The sequence below is a fragment of the Mugil cephalus genome, chromosome 1 (assembly GCF_022458985.1).
Source record: "Mugil cephalus isolate CIBA_MC_2020 chromosome 1, CIBA_Mcephalus_1.1, whole genome shotgun sequence".
Classification (NCBI taxonomy): domain Eukaryota; kingdom Metazoa; phylum Chordata; class Actinopteri; order Mugiliformes; family Mugilidae; genus Mugil; species Mugil cephalus.
The window spans coordinates 40023203-40043924 of NC_061770.1; the positions used below are offsets into that span (position 1 = coordinate 40023203).

General features: G+C 44.1%; 1 protein-coding gene across 1 annotated transcript in view; it reads right to left on the minus strand.

Annotated features, from left to right (window-relative positions):
* The window catches only part of plcb3 (phospholipase C, beta 3 (phosphatidylinositol-specific)), a 54776-nt gene extending 34281 nt beyond the window's left edge, over positions 1-20495 (minus strand). The window contains exons 1-2 of the mRNA XM_047585024.1: positions 19770-20495; positions 4338-4424 (exon numbers count right to left, since the gene is read on the minus strand). Of these exons, the coding sequence (XP_047440980.1) occupies positions 4338-4424; positions 19770-19868 (186 nt within the window). The 5' untranslated portion in view covers positions 19869-20495. The remainder of the gene's footprint in view (positions 1-4337; positions 4425-19769) is intronic.
* Between the last annotated feature and the right edge of the window lie 227 nt (positions 20496-20722).

The following is a 20722-nucleotide window of genomic DNA, read 5'->3' on the forward strand; positions in this document are numbered from 1 at the left end:
CAACCTCCACTATCACCAAAGTTATAAGAGGAGCAGCACACAACCGCACTGGAGACGCAATATTTTGGGTGCCTCTATTCAGAGAAATGAGTTCCAACTCAGAATACCCTTGTCATCTGCGTAAAAAAGCATATGAACTGTTCTCATTAATAATGGCTGGATATCTGTGTTGCCGTGTCCTCTTTCTTTTCAGCTCGCCTTGGAAATCTCCTGGGGAGCCACAACGCTGAATTGAAGCTTCATTCTGGGGCCGGACAGAAATGACTGCAGAGTTACTTTTGAAAAAAGGTGCCTATTTTCAACTTAGAGGAGCATCGTAAAAACTAAAAGGAGGTTTTGCGCAGACTTTCTAAGCCTGCATCACGGCAGAAACTTAATCCAAAGAAAAGTTCGGGACGGCACAGCGGTGGCCACACGCTCGCTGACAAGGGGATCCGTGGAAAATTCACCACAGAAAATTACTAAAAACAACAACTCAGGAAAACGAAGCAGCTTTTAAAACAAAAAATAACTGCCGTTATTAGTCACTGCCAGCCTAAAGACCTACATGTCCCTGTAATTAGCCTCGGAGGACTGGATGTTTTGAGCCATTTTTTACTTTTTGTGGCCGTTACCGTCAGCGAGCTGCATTCCCGCTACTGGAATAAGAATAGTGGCCACGATCCAGCTGAGTCACGCCAACATCAACACAGATAAAAAGCAGTAACGAAAGAAAATGCAAACATTGCGGTGGGTAAGGCAAATGAAATGTGACCAGAGCCGCTTCTTGCCGGCGTTTCCAAGGGGGGGGGGCGCGGGGGGGGGGGATGTTTGCCGGATGCCGGCTTGAAAGTTTTTGCAGTTTGAAGATAAAAATCTTAGAAACGGCCTTAGAAACGAGGTGTCAAAATAAATCCTGATCACTCGATATATGTCACATACGCTCGCAATGTTTTACGTCTCCTCCCGTCCTCCTGTTCAAATTACATTAATATAATACTGATCACTAATACTGCATGTTCACAGACAACTTTTAAGCAAAGTTGAAGCATCGGATGTGTTTTTGTGTGTGTGTGTGTGTGGCTGTAATAACTAGAGTAAATGAGGCAAATCCTTGAAGGGGAACAACAACAACAAAAAAAACAACAAAAACAGCCCCTGTAATTATTCAAAATGTGCACAAAAGAGCTTCGGGATTTTTGTCAGCGAGTGCTGGTCATGTTTCATGTGAAATAATGTGAAGGGGGGCTGGCATTAAGTGTGAGGCTGGAAGATAACACAGCTGTTTGCTCCATCTGAGCTTACTGAGAAAATATGTTTCCATCTCCCATAAAGTGCATTGAAAGGCAGAAACCATCTGTTGGTATAAAATATTCTTTTGCGAAATTGAGCAGTTTTTTTTTTTTCCCCACTATCAATGTGCGCATATATAAACCAATGAATGGCAGCTCAAAGGGAAGAACGTTCATTTTACATGATAAATTATCTCTAGGGATCTTTTTTTGTAGGTCCAGAGGGGATGGCGTGACTTCCACGTGTTGTTGCGATGATAGATGATAGATCAATGATTCTGGCCTCGGCTGCCGAGTTGAATCTTAACTTAATCTTAACTTAAGGCAACACTCAGTGAAAGCGACTGACATGGTTGACTGACATACTTAGCAACCGCAGAGTTGCAGCGATTGTGATTTTGGATCGATGGGCTTCGGCGTTGGGTGAACCTAGACCGACCAGCGATGTTGTTTTCTTCTCTATTTTCTTCGACGAACATAGAAGAAGAGCCAGCTATGTCCATAAACTAGTAAGTATTTTTATCTTCTGCTTGTTCCACTTTGAAATCTACAAGAGGATTACCAAGGAACCAGGTTATGTGAAATTTAGTCACTCATCGTATTCCCCAGAGTCCAGGCATTGTCCCAATCCGACAGCTTTAGCTTAGCATAGGCGCTGCTGTAATGTGGTGTTGCCAGTTAGTCAGTCAAAAAAAACTCAAGAATTTTCCTAATTACTGCTTGCGACCTGTATGTTCACAACAAGTACAAATGTCAGTGCAATTAACACAAAGGGATTGCCAAGGGCAGATACAGACTTGGGACTATTTGCCGCCAAAGAACCTCTTCCAGGCACAAAGACGTCGCGCGGCACCTGAAAACCAGTCACACCGGTGTGTTGACTGAAGCTGGAGGTTTTCAGGTGCTGCGTGACTCGATGTGAATTTACAGCTCACAAGAAGTAATTACCAAGATTCTTGAGTTTATCACTTTTGCGAATGACTGGCTAATTGGCAACACTACATTGCAACGCCTATGCTAAGTTAAAGCTAACAGCTGTGCTGCCTGATTAGGACAATGCCTGGACTGATTTGAAATCGTTTTTTTCTCAGTTATCCAACTCTAGGGAAAACAGCGAGTGATTAAGTTTCAGTAAATGTCTCAAAGTATTTTTAGGGACTTTCCATGGTTAGGGATGAGTACCGATACTCTGTACCACAAAGGTACCGGTGCTGACGCACAACGGTCGTAGCCAGACTGAAAAGCAATGCAGATTTCGGTGAAACTGAATTTTTAATTACCGGCCCCTTAGCTCTATTGACGTCACGTCATACACGTCTGGTGGAAATCCAGGGTAAAACCAAACTTCACCTCAAAAGACGCAAACTCGGCAACTTTCAAAAAGTGCTCAAAAACGATATTGTGCAAGGTAGGTAACTACCTTGAATTTTATTAAACATCTAGTATAGCATTTAAAAAATAAAGATAATCATGAATTTGTCATTTTATATTGGTTATTTATTTATTATTTATTATTAGTAGTATTTATATTATTGAATTAATGTGGTGTTCGTTACCCATCCCTACTTGTATTCATGCTGCATTGTGGTAAATCGGGTGGAGACACGGAAGAAAAAGGTAGGTGTGACATTTAAATAGCATCTCGAGCTCGGCCGCATTGACTCCGATCGTTTTGTTTTTCTTCACAAACATCTCTCTATTGTCACCGAACGACGCGCCGCCTCTCAGTTTCAAGCCCTTCTCCGTAAAACTATCCGCGGCCGAGGAGGAGAGCAGATTCCCCCGTCTTGTCAAAGACATTCGATGAGTGACTCCGCTAAACAGTGTCACACTCGCACCTCAGGCGACAAATGGCCTATTATCTCAATAGCACACATGCATGCGTGCGTACGTGCGTGCAGGCAGGCACACACGTGCGCGTACGAGGCACATGCGGAAGCGGGACGTCAGGATAAAGTGAGCACTTAAACCTTCTGACGGCTGCGTGAACGATTGGACACATGTTGACGCACGTGCAGACGGGGGGGTGACGTGTGCTCCGGCCCAGATATGAACACACATGCAGAGACAAAGCAGTGATAATAACAGCTATTAACAGGTCATTCCACGCATGCCTTTAGGATGAACAGGCATCCAGAAATATATAGAGAGAAGGTGCATGTAGGAGGCGTGAGGGGGAAAACATGGAATGAGTAGGAAGGGGGAGATGTGTGTGTTGTTGTTGTGAAAAGGGGGGGGGGGGGGTTGTTAATTTAGCTGCCCTGAAATGTGATTCCCTCCAAGAGGCCTCAGAAAATGTTTGAACCAGGTCAGCATCACACTGATATTTCATGACGAGTTATACAGTATATTCATATGGACGGATGAATGAAGAGCTACAGGTAAATGCGAAGGAGGAGATGAAGAATGTGAAGACGGAGGACGAAAATTACAATAATAGAATGGCTAAACAGATATTAAAACAAATATTAATATCAAGCATCTTTAATACGACTGCGCTACACGGCCGCAATCACAATCTCAAAAGCCCCACATCCTGTTGAAGCGCTGCTTATTGCATCTGGCTAATTACGTCGGCTAAATGGCTACAATGCAAAATCCAATATTACCAAACTAATGGCTTAAGCACAGCCGAGCGAAGACAGACGCAGATAGACGGACGGAGCGAGAGAGACGGACGGGGCGGACGAGGACCACAACAGAGGACGGGGAGGGGAGGGGAAAAACAAGAGCGGGGCAAATTGATGAAAAACATTTTGGCCGGACTAATGGACTGGATGAAACCGCAAAGAGAGAGGAGGAAGAAACAGCACTTTAGGAAGACGGCTGAAATACCCTGGGAAAAAGAGGGAGCGTGGCTTTCTAGTAGAGGCAAACAAATAACAGTTTCTGTTAGCACTTAATGTATGCCGGTACATTAAAAACCCATCTTCATTTGCTTTAGCCATTTGTATTTGATCATGTGTGTTTTTGGGAGTACTTTGTTTGATGGGCGGCAAGTCCATTTGGGACGTCTTTGAGACAAACCAGTGTGTGTGTGTGTGTGTGTTATTGTGTGTTTCTTACCAGATTGGAGCCGCCAGTCCAGTAGAGGAAGAATCCATCTGGGTCAACTTTCAGCGTTACCAGCGTGGGGGGGCCGCCATTGGGGTCCTAACCAACAACAGAAACGGAGAAGTTAGAGAGACCAACACTTACAGTAACATCCATCACACTCATCCACAGTTCAGACTCCATAACCACTAGGCACTCATGATACTACTGGGCGTCCAGTTTGTCACTGCTGATATTTTGGTGCAAATGCACTTTGGTGCAAATTAATTTAGAGTTATATAGAGGCAATTGTCACTGTAATCCCCCAGTTGCACACACCACTGCAATGCACATTGGCTCAAAACCTAACTGGGAACCAGTCAGAACTGTGAGGAACGATCATTCGGGATAAAAATGTCTAAATTATTTCTAATTTCTAAATTAGGTTTGGCTAACCTTGTTGGAACGTCTCACTGTTTCCATATTGCGACCATCTAAATGGGACCTTTTGTTTCTCATTATCAGATCGGGCATTAACATGCGTCCTGAGCTTGGAGTACATGTGTTCACATCTGGCATTAAATCTGCATTTGGGGAACAGGAGAATATTTTATTTTATTTTATTTTTTTATAGTTGTAGTCTCTCATTAAATCGCTGCTAATGTTTTCAGAACCGCCAAGAGTGCGGTTTGTTGTTGTGAGGACATGATACAAATTTTGGAACAAGATGTAAAGACTCACTCGCGCCTAGGAAGCTAGGTATCTATAGCATAGGTCTTCAACAGGGGGTCCGTGACCCCTAGAGGGTCCACAGAGGCACTGCAAGGGGGGGTGTCAGAAAATCTTTGGTTGATTAGACATTTTTTATATATATTATTTTTTAATTTTCCCGCACAAATTTAACTTTCTTTCAATACACATTAACATGAATCCAACATATTTTAGTAAAGGGACAAGGGATAGCTTAATACTGAATGCAAAATGACAATAATAATGTATATTTATAAATAGCACTAGTTTAATATAGGACACATATATTTGGTAGGGGGTCCCTACTTTATCTGTCTATCAGCTTGGGGGTCCTTCGCCTGGAAAACGTTGAAGGCTCCTGATCTATAGCAACAGAAACATACAAGTAGTTGTGTGTTTTGGTCTGAGTGACTGAGGCAAAACTGCTGTTTATGCAAGAGAATGTCAGTCGAGTAGGCGGTCCATCATGTGTCCGGGACGAATGCGAGTTCACACTAACAAAGGAATGTGGTCACAAGTGGCCCAGACCACCTCCAGATGTGGTCTGGGTAACCCCATCGCAAATGTGTACAACAATGGTTCGTACAGGAGGCCACTTGCGATCAGGCCTCTTAGGACACATGTTTACATCCTCTTATTAAGTTTGAAATGTTTCATATATTTATAGTTTTTCTATATATGGTGTTTTGTTCATTTTTTTGTTTCTTTAACCTCCTGAGACCCTGCGTCCTCATATATAGGGACATTAAGTTTTGGGTTTGTGGCACCGTATTCTGCGTCATTTAAATTTAAACATCCTCTTAACTAGATACTAGTTGGTGTATAAACATGATAGCGGATGATTCAGTGGATACATTCTACAGCAGATCACCTAACAAAAATGCAAACACTTACAATTTAAACTTCGTTATTTACCCTTTTTAACTTCTTCTAGTTTAATTATTACAGGCAAATTCTATCAATGGTAACGAGTTCTGACTTTGCTAATTAGTAAGAACTTAAATGAGGATATTGGGACTTATTGGGATTATTTTCTATTCTGCTTCTGCAAGGCCATGTTCAGACAAGAAAATTAACATATTTTGTTACTTTATTATAATATTGAGTGAATAATCTCCATGTCCACACATGAGGACATAATTTTTTCCAAAAACTACTTCCTGTTCAAAGATGATGCTTCATTTTTATAGTGTTTAGATCCTGCCAATCGCAAATAAGGAGAAGGAGAAAGAAAAATGGAGAAATTAAAAATGAATAGCAATTAAGTTTTCTTTCTTATGCTACTTAAACGTTTTCTGAAACTGAATAACGGGTCTTCACAACCCCTTTATTTTAATTCTGGGGGGAAAACATAGTCCTTTACCTCACACTGCTCAACATTTACCCAAAAACGAGCAACAGTAGTAGCTCCCGTCTGTGTAAGACTCCACCCTAAAAGCCCACTGTCTTCTGATGAGCTTTGAGGAGGCCATAACTTTTGAGGACTGAATCATCTCCACGCTATTGTGGAAGTAAACAAAAAAAAAAACTCGACAATCTTGATTAGAAATGGCAACATGTCCAATGCAACCATTGATCTTGGTCTACGCGCCTACTACACTCAACACCTGCCTTAGTGTGTGACACAACAGCGGGTACAATACGACCTAAAATTACAGCTTTTCCGGTCTGCTACACCTGAGTCACATACAATTAGAGAACAGCAGAGCAGTCTACAAGGAGGTGACAAATGCCCACCTTCCCCGTTGTATACCTGGTTTTGTTCTGAATAATAAATAAATACTGTTGTGTACTAAGTTCAACACAACCCTGTGAAAAATAACCTGTCACTCAACGAGGCAGGCACCATAATTGAACAGTTTAGAAGAGAACTCAATGTAATTAAGAGTCTAGATATAAATATATTTAGATTTATTTATATTGGACTTTTGTGTAACACATGACCTGACATGACGTTACCTTAGTGTCATATATATATATATCTATATATACATAAAGGCAGACCATGAAATGCCAAGCATGCCATTTATAGCAGCGATGAAAGCGTCTGCCGCCTCATGCCTTATTTTTATTATGGTATTGTAGACGGACATAAAGACAAACAGGGAAACCGCGCATTTGTAAGACATGTTGCGCAACAGCTGCCGTTACGCTGCAAAACCACACACTTCAGCCAGCGCGAGGATCTCATTCATGTGCAGCACGATGACGGCACATGGGCCTGAATCCAGCCGTGTCATTAGCATCATCATTACGGGGTCATATTCAAAATGCGATGACCGCATACACAAACACACACATACACACACAAACACGGGCACGCACGCAGCTTCTGGCTCTCTAATTACAGTCACACTCCAACAGCATACAAACAAAGTGTCCAGACATCCTGGGAAACAATGACGACGATCCAGATTGTTATTAAAGTGATAGATGATTCATGGACACCAGGCGTCACGGGCCACATCATCCCCATGATGGAAAATATCCCACATAAACTATACAATCAGAGGAGAGGAGTTTACAAGAACGCACACAAACACGCAGCCCACTGACCACATGCAGAAGGCATTTCGCAATGGGAGGCAGAACAAACCCAACGGCTCACGTGTGATTTTAACAAAGATGGAACTTTAATTGCCGGCGTTTCATGTTGAACACAAACATGGCGTCGATGAGGCAGAAGCTCAAGGTTGAGGACTCAGTCATCCACGACCGACATTCTGCACAACAAACAGATACTGAAGCAAGTACAAGCAAACGTAGTAGGACTCCTAAAAAGCTGTCCAACGGCAAAGCGTGATATATTGTTCCCACTCCAAATCGTGCTACCGCTAACCAAAAAAAGGAAATGAGCATATTTCCCTAACACCGTGTGAAACCAGCACTGCTGCTGCATTTGAACACGGACTTACCTTGAGTTTAGGCTCCAAAGTCGGCTAACGGAGAAAAGGTTAGCAGAAAATGTTTGGGTGAAGGATGGAAGTAGAAAAAGAGAAAGAGAAAGGTTGAATACCAAAGGGTCCGAGGCAGGAAGTAGAAAACATCAGAAGAAGAAACTTATCAGTGTGAGGCCCTATTTATGGTCCATCATTTAGTGTCATTGTCCAATTAAAGCTTCAGTGTTCACCTTTACCCAAACTACTGGGTCCATCACATACGTCGGAGTGAACGGGGCCGATTTCGGAATCATCACAAGGCTTTCAGAGGCAACAGTAAATGTGGTCTTTTTGAAGAACGAATGCTTAGCTTGGAGTTGGCGCCAGCTTTGATACAGCAACACATTTCAGCCGTAACAACCGACCATCAGTGAAGACACAAAGAGCCACTGTTGTGCTTCAAACGCAAACACCCAGTGACACAACCCATGGTCTTTTCACACAAGATGTTCGAGTCTGACTTCAAATGCGAAGCCGACTGAATTTATTTTACTGAACTTTTGACCCGTGTTTGCTCAGTGGTACGACAGGAAAAGTTTACAATCACAACTGCCGACTGTGATTACCATCTCAAGGCTATGGCCCGATGACAGGCGCTCAATCAGCTGGTTTTCGGAGGTCGCAAATAACTCACAGTGAGGCATGCGCTGGCAAAGCGGAAGTCATATAGCTTGTGTTGTTTTTTTTGTTCTGTGTTTTTTTAATGCTGTACAAAGCAAAACGTTAGTCTGAAAAGTCAAGATTTTCCAACAGAGCTGAACACATAACCAGCTACCATCTCCATCAACTAAAAAATATCCATGTTGTGCACACTCCAATAACATGACCCGTTTCTGATCAACTTTGCTGACTTACATTGGCTCCACTGCACATGCAAACCAATATTAGCGTTTTTGCTAATGGGTCTACAACAGGGGGTCCGTCTAGTCTGTGGAGGTACTGCAGGGGGGTCGCAAAATCTTTGGTTGATTAGACATTTTTCTATATATTCTATATTTAAAAAAAAAGGCAGAAGACGTTAACTTTCTGAGCCATCACAGTCCACATATTACACGCCGACTCTGTCAGGTTCCCCCCAATTGGCAGAGAGACTATTCAGTCCCCAGGTGAAATCCCAAATGCAACATTAGCAGAGAGAAGCTAACAGTGAACCAACTACTGAGGCCAAAACAGCTACTATATGTAGCTATGTTTAAAGTTATAACTTGAATCTGTCTGTCATTTACTTTACCTGTCACCCTATTGTTGCACATTTGAAATTAAACAAAAAAAAATGAATATTTGAACCAGTGCATTATTTGAATAGCTTAATATTGAATGCAAAATGACAATAATAATGTATATTTATAAATAACACTTGTTTAATGCAGATATAGTAGGTAGGGGGTCCCTACTTAATCTCTAAAAAACGTTGAAGAGCCCTGAATTAACAGACTTGAAGTCAATACGGTGGCACCATTTCACAGCAAAGACTTCTGACGTGTTAGAAAGTAGAATCCATTTAACCATGACTCGATGTAAATTAAATGCAAAATAATTCAGAGGAAACATTAGAAATAGAGGAGCAGGGTTTAGAGTAAGTGGAGCGTTTATTTTTTCTTTTAATCGTTAATATACTGCAACTATTACTGATTAATCTAATCTGATTCTTAGGGGACAGTACTGCAGGAACTGATGATGATCATAGTTCCTAGAACTCATTTTAGCTCCAATTTCATGGTCGGCACTTTCCCAGCGCAAGAGGGTCAGGATTTGAGCTGATAAACGGTTACCCGTTCAAACACCAGCTCTGAACGGACAGAGGAAACTACCATGCACGACATGCAGCTCTTGGGTCGTCATCACCACTATGTCTCCAGAACTGTTGGAAAGCACCTAAAGTTTGTCTCAGTCCTACCACACCATGGGCAAATACTCCCTGACAGTCAGCTTGAGCTTGATGAGCCATCGTTAACAGCCGCAGAAGATAGAAGCCTTCATTTAATAGTCAAATAGCAGTGGCAATCATGCAGATGTAACTGCCGTCATTATTTAGAATCAACAGTTTTGCAGCCCTTGCACATTGTTCCCATATGTTGCACATGCAAACTCTGCTGGAGACTTTGACCAAAATGCCAACACACAGATTGCTAAAGTGATGTAACGCATGAGAAAAAGATAAGTCGAACGAGCGTCGACAGCTGGTCCGCGTTTCACTTCTGGCTCTTTTGAGCCTCAATTGACTGGATGCACAGCATATCAAAACACAGTTCGCTGTAGACGAGAAGAGACGGCCGACACACGCTCCCATTCATGCAGCGCGAGCGTGAGCTACAGGCCCGTGTGTCACATAACATAACAGTGTCGTCTGCGTAGCGCGCACTCGCTCGAGGGCCACATTTGCATGTTTTGCCTGCAGAGTTTTACATACCTGTCAGTTGCTTTCTGGTGCGGTTTCTCACCACCACAATATCTCCTTTCTATTCATGTGCATTCTGACACACAGCTAGGGTGCACCACAATGGCTCATCGTTTATGTTCCAAGCTTGAATCGAACTTATTGATGAAACTTTAAAGGCCGATTTCTCAAAACGAGTTTTTCTGCATGCTCTGAGCCAGAAATCTCCTCTTCAGTAGCACTCACACATACTAAACTTTCCAGATTTATTCCTAACTACATTCTGCGGGTATTTACAGAGGGGATTTTTCATATATCATTCAGAGCCTGATTGAAATAACATTTTGCTCCTAAAAACATGGCGAAAATTGGATTGTCTTGGACTGTTGACAGTATTTTGTGATTTATGGAGTTATAAAAAGATATATCTGAAATTCCCTCTAAGTTAACAAAACGAAACAAGAATTTTGAACCTCACTGTTCTGCAGTATATATTTGAGTTACTTTGGAACTCACTTGGATCTATAAATCTCCTTTGTCTGCTGTTTCTTGGGAAGGTCGTAACTCTCTAAGAGGGCGTTTCACAATACATAAAGGTCACTTTTGTTCAGTTTCCGGCTGAAATAAAGGGTAGTGGTAAGAAACCCAACCAGGAAATCATTAATGCATGCCCCCCCTCCTCACACACACACACACACCCTGTTTACTGTAAACACGCACCCTATGGTGTGTTTCTGTGTGAGCGTGCGTGGCAGGTCTATAATTGGACTTCACCCCGTCACTAATTAACCGCCATATGCGGAAACCTTCTGAAGTCTCCTCGTGCTCCGTTTCCTTTCTTGTCATTCTTTGATGTCTGCCTTTTTCAGTCATCCTATCAATCACTGCTTCAGGTTGCTCTTTTCAATACTTAATTTTCCTTCTTCTTTAATCAATTGAAGGATTTTTCTCCAGATGCAGAGGGAAGCCGAAGTCTTCCGCGGAGCAGCGATAAGGGAACACATGTAAAGCAGCAAACAAGTGGTTATTGTCCTTCCCTCCTTGTATGTCATAAACCAATGTGTGTGTGATGCCAGTTGGGAGAGAGCCATTAGCGGTGGAGCTGATAAAAGTGGCTGTTCCGAGTGCACCTTTGGTCAAGCGTATTGTTTGTGTGTTTTCAGTTACAGCTTATGGGAGTGGTGTGGCAAAGAGGGCCAGTGTGCAGCAGTCAGCGCGAGTGTGTTTCAGCTGCTGCTTTGGCAACATGGCAAAAGTTGATGACAGTGGGTAACCTTTGGACTCCGCCGCGACGAGAGGGAAGACGGGAGCAGGGGCCGGATAAGAGAAAATAAGCCATATGCTATGGAAGAGAAAGCAACAAATCGACAGGCCTGTGAGGATCATACGGTTTAGTTACAAATGGACTCTGATATGTTGGTATTTATCCAAACAGCATAACGCACTTTACGTCCACCACCGGCCCATGAGGCTTCTCTGGAGCCTTATTAATGTCTTGGTTAGTGCGACGGGCTCGTATTAGCCCTTAAGTACTTTCTAAGTGTCCTCTTCTTATCCTGTTGGCAGGTGCTGCACCATTTCATTTTTCCACCAGGTTCATTTAACTTTCATCTGATCAGGCTGTGTACGCAGCAAATGAACCACCAACCCGGCCGCGTTCTACACGCTCAACAACACCCCCGTGAATACGGGTTTCATTAAGATAAATACAGCAGCGAGATCCATTTTTCTGATTTTTTTTTTTTTTCCGCTTACCAGAAAGGTCAAGTTCCCCTGCACCGGCTCGTGTCACGGCTAATCGCGCTGTGGACCAGCAAATCACTGTAGTTCTCTCTTTTTTACCTGCCTCACGTCCGTATAAGACTAGCAGACGAGGTTTGCTGCAGTCGAATGCAGGGAAAAGTAAAAATCCGGCCACAGCAGTGGTTACATGCACGCATTTATACATATGAACCGGTGATAGCCATGACTGCCTGTGCACATTTAAGTTATTGATGTCTCTGGATTGACGATTCACCGATCAGCCTCAACATTAAAACCACCAATCGTCACACTGCAAATGCAGTGGCGATAAATGGATGTAAGGACTTGCTCGTTTTTAAGAATTTTCAAGGCCCTAAATTGGGATTATCAATTTTTAGACTTTTTAAGACTCTGCAGAAACGCTGTGACAACATCAAATTGCCAGACACCAGGACTCCCTCACAAGACCCATGTCCATTCTCTGATGAGTCTGTTTTGGAGGCTCAAGGGAGGCCTACGCAATATTAGCGAGGTTCTCATGATATTTTTTTTTTTAATATATCTAAAAAGATCAGCTTTGCCGCTTTATACAGTTGGTCATTTAAGTCACATTAGTCTTCCTCTGCGGCTGCAGTGGCTATCTCTCCGGCCCATGTTCTTGTTATTTGTATATCTAATCATCCATTAGTCCTGAGTGCGTGTGATAAAAACAAACTCAGCGGGACAGTTCACTTTGTTTGCGTACGTCTCCCCGCACTAAAAGATGGAGAGTGCGCGCAGAAAAGCAAAAACAAATAAATAAATAAACGGCACGCAGCCAGAAACGTATCCGGGATAAATCATTACCATGGTTCAAATTAAAACTTTGATTGGTTTCTCTAAAACCAACACTTCACAACTGATTGCACTTTCGGCCGCTCGCGGCTATTTAATTCGATCGCTGTGTTTACACGGAGCATTTTTATTGCCCGACTGCTGTCAGATAACATGGAAAACACTTCGTCCGAATCCTGCCAAGCACTTAATTGGTCAGACTTCACAGGCTTGAACTATCTGGAAACTTCAACGGCGGAAAAACAAAGCGCTCTACATTCAACCTGTTGCTCAGTGCAGACGGCAAAGAAGCCCTGTTGTGCGGTGCTATGGCGGTGACATCTCTTAATCTAGCGTCGCCAGAGAACGGAGGGGAAAACGCAAGTAAAACGAGACGATTCTTGGATCAGAAAGCTGATAGTGCGACAAAAATACTTCCGTTAACTGCAGGGTTTCGAAGAAATCCCAACTGAGAAGGAGACAGTCAGGAGGAAACAGAACAAAAAGGAGGAAACACAAAAGAGACAAGGGGCAGACGGACGAGCAGAATAAGAATGAGGAAGAGAGATGGAGAGATGACAGGGAGGTAATGGGGTAGAGGGAGAGAGAGACGGCCAGTCTACGCGTCTAATGAATGAATGGATGGATGGATGGGTGGATGGGGGTGACATTATGTGGAGATGGAGCAGCCCAGATGCCATGTCCCACACTTCACATGTGGCTGTAGTTGACCTTCCACCTCCCTCCTTCCCTCCATACGGCCCTTGCTTCTCACCACTCCGCCAGGATGTCAGCAGCGCTTCTCGACATGGCGTCAGACCTTCACACCGTCCCGTTGTGTTTCTTCTCCTTCCTCCCCTCCCCCCTCCTCCTCTTTCTGTCCCTTCGCTCTAATCTTTCAAACTATCTCTGATAATGGGAATTTGTGGCTTGCTGCTTCCGCGCATCAATCTAATGCGAACATGCACTCTGTGAAAATAGCGAAACAATTGGCAACAGAAAAGCCTGTTGTGTTTTGCTCCCTTATTATGAAGGAGAGGATGACACAGCACCTCGGCCTCACAAAAAGCGAGCCCCTTTCTAAGGACAGAAAACGGATTCGTCTCAAACAGGGGCTGTCGCGCACTTCATGCGTGAAATGTATTCACACCTTTAGAAAACGGCGCCGATTTTTCTCCCCCCACGTCACATCGTGCCAACGGTGACACGTATACAGCATGGGGTTCATGTTAAAACTACTTATGCATGTCCTGAGAAAATCGGACCATCTTTTAAAATTGTATTTGAGGCCACTACTGTTTTTTTTTTTTTTTTTATCTTTTATCTGTTGCGGCTGATTTCGTTCAAAGATTATGAGTAATGAGCAGCTGAGAAAGAAAAAAAAAGATCAAATGGTATTTAGACACTTTTATGTTTAAAATAGGTCAGTGTTGAACTGGCCTCCAGATGCATTAAACTGGTACGGAGGTTAAAATGATTTCAGGGACACACATTTTAGCTATTTTTTTTCCAGAGAGTACCACATCTGTGCTCAAATTCTTCATGCTCAGTCGAGTTTGCCAGTTACTGGAACTAGCTTCTTCCTGTTGCACCTTTGGCGACAGAGAAAACAATTCCAAATTTTCCTGAAGAACTTGGTAAATCACATAGACACAGGCCCTGTTTTAAATGGGCCCAGATCAGTTTTCTTATAAACAAACTAAACTTATGCTTTTCTGACACATACACAGTGTAACACATTCCCCACTAAAGCGCACTGCATAAATCATGGAGGTCTAGCAGATGTGCCAAATAAATTTAGATCCTTGTCAAACCTTTGTGGAGTCCGTTTTAAGTATTTAACATCCACACATACACTGTTTACATCCATGTTTTCTGGCTAACATCTGTCTTCCTTGCCTATGCTGATGTATTACAACACATCTCAGCACGTTACCGCAACCACCTGTGCATCAGTGCATTGGTGTGTACTGAATCGTACGTATGGTGACCAAACAGGGAGCCACCTGTATATATACTGTATATAGCACTACTAAAAGTCAAAAACTCAAAAGTGAGCTACATCGACCCGGGTTTTTCACTCGATGTATCTGCCTGACACATTCTGATTTTGACCCTTTTCGGCCTGTCAGACTGTATCATTGTAGAAGCTCCAGCTCCTATAAATTTCAAACAAACAAATTAAATGTGTTGTGATGCGATCATTAATGGAAGCACATAGATGCACATAGTTAGCCCTATACGCCATGTTCAGGAAATTGCACGAATCGGGGAATGCATGTGCGACTGTGTTTATATAAAGCTTATATAAAGCTTGTATGGTTATGTATGTATGCTTATATTGATATCCCACCCTTTATATCCCCGATATCCCACTCTTTTGTTTTATTTTAATCGATCAATCATGGCAGCGCACTGGCAAGACGTTGAGATCCGTGAGCTGCTCTGCACCCTAGGAGAAGAGGAGATTTGGCGGCAGATATCGGGCTGTGTGCAGGACAAAGTGATTTGTACGAATATCTGTAGCCTTTTGGTGTCGACCCGGGATTTTAGATGTGAAAGGGGTATAGCAGAAGCTACTGATTTCCAGACATGGAAGAGGCACTGACTAGCCATATGCAGGAGAGCGCGTAAAGCTTCTAAAAATCAGACTGTCCACACGGTTATTTGCAAGGGATGAGAACAAATCTACGTGTACAGAACATGAACAAGAACTGTTGTTCTCCATGTTGTCGTTCATACCACTCCACTACGACTAGAGCTAGAGCTAGAGGTAGGGCTAGGGCAACATCGAATCCAAACACTTATGTTGACATTTGTCTTGGGAGTCACAGACGGAGCATCAGAAGCGAGACAATCTCATTTCAAAACAACCATCTGAGGTGTTGGATCCCATTTTTTTGCAGTCCAGAACTTCTACAATCCATCTGTATACCATCTGAATATGACAATGAACAGATGCAAGTTGTCAGTCGGAACAGATCGTCAGTATCTCAGTATTTCTCCAAACAGTTGCTTTAACTGCCTGCATTAGAAACAGCACCACAGCTGAATACCCCACACAGCATCTTACATCTAAACTGACCTAAAACAGAACGTAATATCCTCCAAACCACAAATTTGAACGTTCATTTCAAACCACACATGATGTAAACTTTCATGCATTGACACAGACAGCCAACACACACAAAAAAATACATTTACGTTTCAAACTGGAGGGAGGTAATGACAACAATGGCTCCAATGATACCGAGCCAGAATATCCGCGTCAAGGGAGCAAATGCTGGCAGGCTGTTTGGTTTGAAAACACGGCACTGTTAATCACGGAGGACAGCGGCAGAATTAGGTGTCTTCACTGTCCTCAGCTGCTGCCAAGACTGTAGTTCTGCTCTCCTCTGAGTGAACTGCAGTGCGGTCTGCAAGGTCTGACCAAATAATCCCAACCAAATTCAACGTTTCGCGGTCCATCATGCTTCTCTCAACGCACAGAGCCAAAACCTCTAATCTTAGTGGGATGTCAAGTTCTCAGAACTGTCCAATTAATGAGCAACTTGTGATTCCATGTGACTTTGTTTACAAGCCCGGGTCTGCTTGTAATTGTGCAACAGGAATATAAACAAATCCAACCCACACATTTGGAGGGAGAAAAAAAAAGAAAAAAAAGTGCTCCTTTCCCATCTGGTTGTGACCAACGTTGGAGTGTTTGTACCCCAATATAAAGTCTCCTTGAGGCTGTCACATAGAGTGTATTTCACTGTAGCTCATTGCCAAGCACAAATATAATCCATCTGAGCAAAACCTGCAAACACTTTGCAGAAGATGCAACTGTTAGGTGTTAAGATACATATAAGATACATTCGACTTTATATGCACATCAAGAGACTCCAGAGCAGGGACGACGGGAAGCCAAGCAGCTCTGTAGACAAACTGTCTGTCTCTGTTTGCTTAATTGGTTGTTTAGGAGGAATTTTAACCAAATTCCAGTTGGAATTTATCTAAATTGAATTGCGGCCGGGGCTGCAGAGGGCGGAGGAGCAGCACAGGAGCAGCGGCGACGGCGGCGGCAGCGGCGGCAGTGGGACAACGGAGGAAAATGGTTTGGCTGCGGAGGTCTCACAACTGGCTCGAACAGGAAGTCATTCAGCTTGAATCGCACACCCAGAACAAAACAAGCGCGCGCTCATATGAGCACACATGTGTACACAGGCCAGAAGAAAGAGGGTCAGCTCGGAATGCATTCCTCCTCCGCCGTGCATGAGTCAGTTGTTGGTGTGGGTTTGTGGGTGTGTGTCTGCGTGTGTGTGCGTGAGATCAGATGAGACTGTTACACACTTCCTGAGGGCCGCCGAGAAACGAGACGTGACTATTGTCGGAGCTGAGGATTGTCAAAAGCAGCAGGAGTGGATCTGAGTGACATGTGAGGTGAATGAATGAAGACAAGAGGCTGAATTGTTGACGGCTAAAGAGGTGGTGGCGAGCGGGGGGGGACAACATAATGATGGGGAAAAGAGAGGGATGGGGTCAAAAGAGGGGCTGCCATGTAAACAAACTGCACCGCCCTCGGGCACTTTCTGCATCTGTGTGCGAGTGCCCTAATTCTTATCTCACTTTGCCAACTCCTTAAAGGAACACACTAGGAGTTTTTATGACAGTGGCCTTTATCACATCATCTCAAGTGAAAAAGAAAAAATGTCAATAGATGTCAGCATGAGAACAAAAGCGGTCGCTCCTGTTGCTGTTAACTCTCGTTTTCAGCCCGAGGGAGTTATGCTCAGTTTAAAATCCTTAATTGGCCCGTGCAGCTCTTTCCTTTCAAAGTGAACGTTGGATCCGTGTTAAAAGGTTGACGAAGCGAGCGCACCTCAAGGGACTTTCTGGACGAACCAAGAAAACACGCTGCTTGTTGAACTCCTCACATCTGAGGTTTGTGATAATAGAGATTCTTTGACTCACCAGCCCACTCTTTGAAATACCTTCTGACTGTCGCATATTACAAAACATGTGTTTGTGGCTTCACATCGCATTAAAACTGGAAATCTCTTCTTCTTCTCTTGTTTTAGTAACAGATCCACGATCACGCTGGACCGTATCTGAACGTCTTCTACGGTAAAAACGATCAACCGACAATAACATCTGGTCAACATTTAAGAAATAACCGACCATTTCAGCATTGCTTTTAGCCTAGATCACACATTCCCCGCTTATTCGCTGAATCAAACGGCGCTCTGTAAGAGGTTGAGTCGCTTTTTAAAACACACTGGGGATGGAATTGTGTACGCAAATTCTTCCGGCCGAGCGGGCAGAAGCGTGACGTTGCGTGGACGGCTGAGATCCGCCGGCTCAGTCGATTCACTGGATCCTGTTTTCCTTTCGGACACTACTTCAAGGTTTCGGATTTGGGAGCTGGACGCTGGAAAGAAAACAAGGCCGTCTAACTTTTTACGACACAGATTTTTTTTTTTTTTTAACGGTGGAGATTCTTCGACTTCTGCTCACCGGCCCCCGTTCCTTGAAACGCTTCCTGAACGCCCCCTTTGCACATATTCACCATAATTCATTTGTTGACTCTGGGGGGAAATAGCAAATAGACGGGAAGAGCAGCTGAAAGATAGACAAGAAGGGAAAGCATGTGCATGTTTCTGAGTGTTCGCACACTTAATCACCAGCATAACCATTTCCTGGGAAATCCCTTTGAGAGAAAGAGAAAGAAACATAGAGAGAAAAGTGTGTGTGTGTGTGTTTGTGTGTGAGAGGGAGAAGAGGAAATCAAAAGGACATGGCATTCAATGTTCGCGTGACAAGACTCTTCTTTGGAGGACACACGCCGCGTTACAATACGCTGAGCTCTGCTGTTTCCGAGTTGGGAAAAGTTTCAGCTCGTGCGATAAGGGTTTTATTGGATCTGCAGGGTCCTTGCGAGATGATCCACACACCGTGCAACTGCAAATCCAAGACGGAGGCCTATGGTTTGGAGCCCTTCGGTCGGTCGGTCAGTCAGTCAGTCAGCCAACGGGTTAATCATTGACGGGCGCTCACAGACACACACTCACTCCCTGCACTGTGCTCTCAGAAAACCCCAACACACACACAAATCATTAAAGGTCAATGACACTGGCAGCAGCATGTTTGGGTTGCCAGACCTGCTTCTAGCCCGCTTCTACGGAAACACGCGGAAGCGGGAAAGAAAAAGGCGACAGCGAAAGCTAATTGAGAGAATCCGCGTTCACACGATGCAGATTCACATCTAAACACCTGGGCTGAGGGAAGGTTTGCAAGCGTGCACTTCCCAAGTTCCTGGGGACTCCAGCAGGGACAGGTGCTTTCTGCTCTAATCCGCCGGGGAAAGGGAGAGGAGAGGGGGGGAGTAGAGAAGGAGAGGGAGAAAAAGAGGGTGTAAGAGGGCGTCCGAGCCCGAGGAAAAACCGGCTTGACAGGAATCGAGCACAACACACACATTGAAGCACCGCTAGCCTGCTGGCGACTGGAGGAGGTTTTTTTTTTTTTTTTTTTTTGTGTGGAGTATCTGATTAACACTCAAATAATAGTGGGCTCCTGTGTTCAGTGCGGGATTGCGTGTCCGTGCGCACACCTGCACGCGACATCCCACACGCATTGTCTCGATCAGACACACACACAAACACACACATACACTTCACAACAGTGGGCCCTCCGTCAAAAACAGGCTGACACAGTTGATCACATCAGTGGCGCCTCTTGATCAAGAAACGACTCGCGTTTTGTTTGTTTGTTTTTTCTTCCCCCCTCACACACACACACATATACACAAAGTGCTCCTGAAAGAAAGAAAGGAAGAAAGAAACTTTCAAAACACTGCGCTCTCACCTCGTCCCATTTGATAAACTTGCCTCCCTTTTTCAGAGCTTCGTGGACGGACACGGGTTTGAGCTGCAGTGCGTGGACTCCCGGCTTGGCCCCGGCCATGACGAGGGACTCCCTGCCCGGGTGCCAACGCCTAAACCCCGGCTACGGCGAGCAGGACTCCTCGGAAGGAAACAAAAAAAACGCTCTTCCTTCCTCCACTTCCACCTCGCAACTTCTTTTTTTTCTCTTCTTTCTTTCTTCTCCTCCTCTCTCTTCTCTTTTTCCGGGGAGAGAGAGGCGAACGGACGGAACGCCGCTCAAGGCACTGTCCTCAAAAGTTGGTGAGCCCGACGGAGAGTTTGAAGAACATGAGAGGTAACAAAAAAAAAAAAAAAATCCAGACAGTGAAAGGCAGAACTTGTCTGTTTCAGCGCGCACCGCCGCTGTCTTGTCTGGTCCGCGTCCACGCTTGCGCGGCGGCGCGCCTATAATTCCTCCTTTTTTTCTTTTCTTTTTTTTTTTTTTATTAGGAGCTTTGATTCATATATTTGTTTATTTATGCAGAATCCCCTAATCGCGCACTTGAGCCCACGGACAAATCCTTTCCTTCCTTCCTCCCATCTGGTCGACCTCTCACTCTCTCCTCTACCAACTTTCTCTGCGTCCTCCCTCTCTTGTCGCCTCGCTCCTTCTTTTCTCCTCCTCTTCCTCTCCTCCCTGCATGTTTTCAGCAGGGGAAGAAAAAAAAGATTTTGAGAGAGAGAGGGAGAGAGAGGGCGTCAGATAGCGTGGAGTGAATGAGAAATGGAAGAAGAAGAAGGAGGAGGAGGGGGGGAATCTGTGTAAAATGGGTGTGTTTTAATTTAGTTCCTCTCCTGTCCTCCTGCTTCTCCTCTCAACTGCACAGCATGCATATGTTAAAAAAAAAACACCGAGCGTGACACTGCACATGCTCTTTACGCGCGGTCCCTCTG